General features: G+C 36.9%; 1 protein-coding gene across 1 annotated transcript; it reads left to right on the forward strand.

The window, feature by feature from the left end:
- Positions 1-634: 634 nt before the first annotated feature.
- LOC126972048 (toll-like receptor 7) lies at positions 635-4,956 on the forward strand. The gene has a single exon (XM_050818620.1). It carries the CDS (start codon positions 881-883, stop codon positions 4,631-4,633), a length of 3,753 nt encoding a protein of 1,250 aa, XP_050674577.1. The 5' UTR covers positions 635-880; the 3' UTR covers positions 4,634-4,956.
- Positions 4,957-5,290: the final 334 nt, after the last annotated feature.

A 5,290-nucleotide genomic window follows, 5' to 3' on the forward strand; every position in this document is an offset into this window, starting at 1 on the left:
TGTTCGATATTAAAAGTAGGTATATAATCAATAAGGTTTTATAACTTATTCAATATAATATTTATCCGGGATAAATTAATTTAAGTTGACCAGAAAACACTTGTTGACAAGACAACGAAAAAAAGCTTTCGCAGTTCGCACGTGTTTCGAACCGTTAGGTAAACGACTGACTTTGACGGAGTTTTGAATTTAGGTACCTAAATCCATAAAGGTAGGATAGGAGCGAAAAGAGACGTATCATTTTTCATCGCCGTTAAAATAAAGAACCTCCTCTATATAGTTATGACAATTCAAAATTTAATTTATTAATTATTCAATGATGAGAATGAAAAAATCATTAAATCAGTAATCTTACTATTTAGTTAGTAAATAAAATTACCTACAACGGTGAATGGACACTTGCAAGAACCAGTTTCAAACAATAACACCAAAGAATTAACTACGTATTACGAACATTCATTTGTGGAATAATGTTTTTTGTCATAACAAAACGGTAAAACCGATATATGATGGACTCATGGCAAAGAATAACAATAATATTACAAGTACTCCCCATTCTCTACGTAGCCGCGCATTCATGGTGTTTCGCCGTTCATTTTACGCGAGTGCAGTGTTCACTGTTCCCTGTTCAGTCATCATTTAGATATCTATAAGCAACGCGGTACGCGGCAGTTGCCGACCCGCCGCCGAGGGGGGTCGACGTATCAGCTGAGCCGGTGTGCTGCAATAATAGTCGCGCAATGCTCTAGTTAACACGGTCTCGTTAATATTGAATTGTGATCATTCATCGCACATCATTTGTATACAGCGCTAACATGATTGTATGCCGCAAACGAACTAAACTTTCATTCATCAAAAAGAGTTGACAAGTGAAAATGAAATGGATAAAGTGTTTAAAATGATTATGAACGTGGTATTGTTTTGTTTAGTGATGGGTGCGGCGCTTACAGAAGCGCCCGACGCATCGGATTGTGTTCGAGTGACCAAGGAGAGTGTGGAGTGCAATGTGAGGACCCTGTCGTCGGACCGGGATGTAGTCGGTTCGATGCACTCGGATGGCGCGGTAAAACTCGCTATCAGTTGTGCCTCCGACCTTCTTGAGAGCACCCTAAAAGACCACCAGTTCGGAAAAATGCAAGGTTTGGCAGAAATCAATATCGCCAACTGCAAAATACTTCGTCTTCCTGGAAATGTCTTTGAAGGTCTTCGGGGCCTAAAGACGCTCTCTCTGCGTACAATGAACAATGATTGGGGATACAATAGAGAACTGGAAATGTCTTTTGGCGCATTTAACGGATTAAGAGAATTGCATACGTTGGATTTGGCCCAGAACAACATTAGGAAAATCCCATCAGATTTATTCTGCGCGCTCGAAAATGTAATAACCTTAAATCTAACCCGCAATAAAATAAAGTTTGTTGATGAATTAGGCTTCGGTCACAAGTGTGGCTCTACATTGCAGACTATTGATCTAAGCCACAATGACATCATGTCTTTGCCGGCTGACTCTGAAATATTACATTTGCGGCGGCTTACTCAGCTATTCCTGCAAAATAACAAAATAAGCGAGCTACCTACAGAAGTTTTCAGCGACCTGCTATCGTTAAAAGTTGTCAACCTATCTGAAAACGCCATAAATTATCTGCCAGAGGGTTTGTTTCAAAATTCGAAGGAAATTCGTGAAATTTATTTGAGGAACAATGAACTGGAATTATTGCCGAAAAGGATATTTAACAGGTTGGAACAATTACTCGTTTTAGATATTTCAGTGAATAAATTAAAGGGCGACCAAATAGAAGTTGAAACATTTGGTGGTCTAATTAGATTAATTGTGCTAGATCTGTCCAATAATGTTATTGCTCGTATATCCAAAAATATGTTCAAAGATTTGTTCTTCTTGCAAATTCTTAACTTAAGCAACAATTCCATAGGATTTATAGAAGGCAATGCATTTTCCCCACTTTTTAATCTTCATACTTTAAATTTGGGATTAAACAAAATACGAACAGTCGAAGATCACATGTTTAATGGTTTATTTATTCTCAATAAAATGAATCTCAATAACAATTTATTGGCCTATGTAAGCGAAAATGCATTCAAAAATTGTTCCGATTTAAAAGAGTTGGACTTAAGCTCTAATAAATTAACCGAAATACCCGCAGCAATATTACAGTTGCCGTTTTTAAAATCATTGGATTTAGGTGAGAATTTATTGACAGAGATAACTAACAGTTCATTTAAAAATTTATCACAGCTAACTGGCCTACGATTAATTGACAATCAAATAGGAAATCTCACAGCCGGTATGTTTTGGGACATGCCTAGTCTACAAGTGCTCAATATAGCTAAAAATAAAATTCAGGCCATCGGTACCGAAACCTTTCAGAAAAATACTCAATTGGAAGCCGTACGTCTAGATACCAATTTCATATCCGATATAAATGGAGTATTTGTGTCATTGACAAAATTGTTATGGCTCAATCTATCCGAAAACCATTTGGTGTGGTTTGATTATGCATTTGTTCCTCCTAACTTGAAGTGGCTCGACATCCATGCGAATTTTATTGAAATTCTAGGCAATTACTATAAAATACAAAACCAGTTACGCGTGAGAACATTGGACGTGAGTCATAATAGGATAGTCTCGTTAGCGCCGTTATCCATACCGAATAGTGTTGAGTTATTGTTTGTAAACAATAACGAAATAACAAATATTGAGCCGGATACCTTCACTGAAAAAACGAATTTAACACGTGTCGATATGTATTCGAATAAAATTGAAACTTTGGATGCAAATAGCTTGCGAATTTCGCGATCTTCTGATAAAGATAAAGCATTACCACAGTTTTATATGAGCGGTAATCCCTTTCGGTGTGACTGTACGATGAAATGGCTTTTACTCGTAAACTCCGTTTCTTCCCGACAGTATCCCTACGTGATGGATTTGAATAATGTTGCATGTAAAGAGTCGTATGTTCGTGGTGCTAAAAACCAACCCGTCACTACACTACATGCAAAGGATTTTCTCTGCAAATATGACCAACATTGTCCCGAAGATTGTAACTGTTGTGACTTCACGTTCTGTAATTGTAAAGCCGTGTGTCCCGTTGGTTGTTCCTGTTATCATGATTCAACAAAGGCTACTAATGTGGTTGACTGTTCCGCGAAACAAACTGATACGCTGCCTCGTGACATTCCCATAGCTGCAACTCATATTTATTTAGATGGAAACTCTTACATTGAATTAAATGAAACAATTTTCGAATTGATACGAAAAGCTGTGGTATTATACCTCAACTCGAGTAATATATTAAACATAAAGAATAATACGTTTCGTGAAATGGTTGACCTCCGAATATTGCATTTAGACAATAACAAATTAAAACAGTTACAAGGCCTTGAGTTTTCCAAATTGAACAACTTAAGAGAATTGTACTTACAGAACAACGGTATTGAGTTCATTTCTAATTTAACATTCACACATCTAAGCTCTTTAGAAGTTTTACGTTTGGACGGTAACAAACTCGTAAATTATGGCCTGTGGCATTTAGACAATAACAAAAAATTACAAACGCTGTTTATCGGTAACAACCTTTGGTCATGTAATTGTAAATATTTACAGGGCTTCCTTACGTATATATCACAGAATGTTGAGAAAGTTGTAGATATTCGTAGTTTGTGGTGCGCAAATGAAAAAGAGAGTTTGTTGAAGAAGCCATTGAATCTCAATATTACAGCTTGTAGTGAAATAAGTGACGGTTCGGTTATAAGCGCGTTTTTCGTGTCTAACAATATACCATTGTTGGCCTCAATCCTCACTGGCTTCATGCTTGTTTTATTAATATTAGCTTTAGTATTCACATTTAGATATGCCTGCAGAATGTGGTTATACTCAAATTGCGGCATTAAGCTCTCTCCCCTAGCGAGCGCCTTTAACGACGCTGATAAGCTTTATGACGCTTATATTTGTTATAGCCCCAAAGACGAAGAGTTCATTATAGAAACGCTGGCGCGCGAGCTTGAGAACGGCTATCCGTCGTACCATCTATGTCTGCATTATAGAGATGTTCCACAATTCGAAGCGACATACGCTCAATTCCCCGACTTGGTAGTCGAAGCGACCGAAGCCTCGCGGCGCATTATAGTGGTTCTAACAAAGAATTTTATCTTAACTGAGTGGTCTCAGATAGAATTCCGACAAGCCTTACAGCGAGCGCTTCGTAAGAATCCACACAAATTATTAATTGTCACCGTAGGGCCCGTGCCGCGCGATCCGGAATTGAAGTCGTATTTCAAAACTGGTTTAGAGATAACATGGAAGGAGAAACGGTTTTGGGAAAGGTTACGGTACGCGATGCCGTCGTCGAAGCGTCGCGGTCACAAGTTAAAAAGACTCAATTACGGGAGAAACTCAAATACGTATACAATGGACGCTTCGGTATTGAACAGCACGTGTCAAACGCTTTGCGGCAAGTCTGCAAACTCCGCTGAGAGATCTCCCTGCGACCGGCCACTGTCTGAACATATATATTCAACAATTGATTCTGATTACCCGTCTAATGACATCCAAGGTCGCCACAATCACCAACAATCTGTTATTCTCCAACACACTGTACAAACCTACCTGGTATGAGCAATGTGTATATTGTAAGTAGGAATGTTATAGATCTCATTTTGATAATGGATATTGGTAGGCATGTTCGCTTTGTTAATTTTGTGAATGGAATGTGTCGTTCCATGTTGTTAAATGTAAATAAACGTCATAGTGTTAATAGTTGTGTAACTTTTGTACAATAACGATACCAAATTTCGCATTTCAAAACGATTTGCTTATTTATTAAATTTGTTTGAAATGAAATTTTTGTAAGTATTAATTTGAAAGACTGTAAATTATTGTAGATTTTATGAATAATGGCTGATGTATGTATAGATTAAAAATAAAATGTTTATAACTTGTGTTTCGTTTTACTCAGACAATCTTGATGCATAAACATAGGATAGGACATTAGACATTAAAATTCCATAATATTCTGAACGCCATTAGGTCGTTATTGGACCATAACTAAAAAAGTTAAAAATAATATTTATTAGATCATTGAATATCAATTATAATAATACAAATATATATTATATTTTCTCAATATTTTCTACATAGTATTCAACAGAGACAGCTAAACTAGTTAAAACTGTGTCGCAGCTGTCAGAGCACTTTCATTATGGTTTTGAAGATAGAATAATATTGCGCTATTTCGAGCTCGGTTTTATCATTGCACATCGAACTTGTCATATG

Source organism: Leptidea sinapis, chromosome 25, assembly GCF_905404315.1.
Source record: "Leptidea sinapis chromosome 25, ilLepSina1.1, whole genome shotgun sequence".
In the NCBI taxonomy this organism is placed as follows: Eukaryota; Metazoa; Arthropoda; class Insecta; order Lepidoptera; family Pieridae; genus Leptidea; species Leptidea sinapis.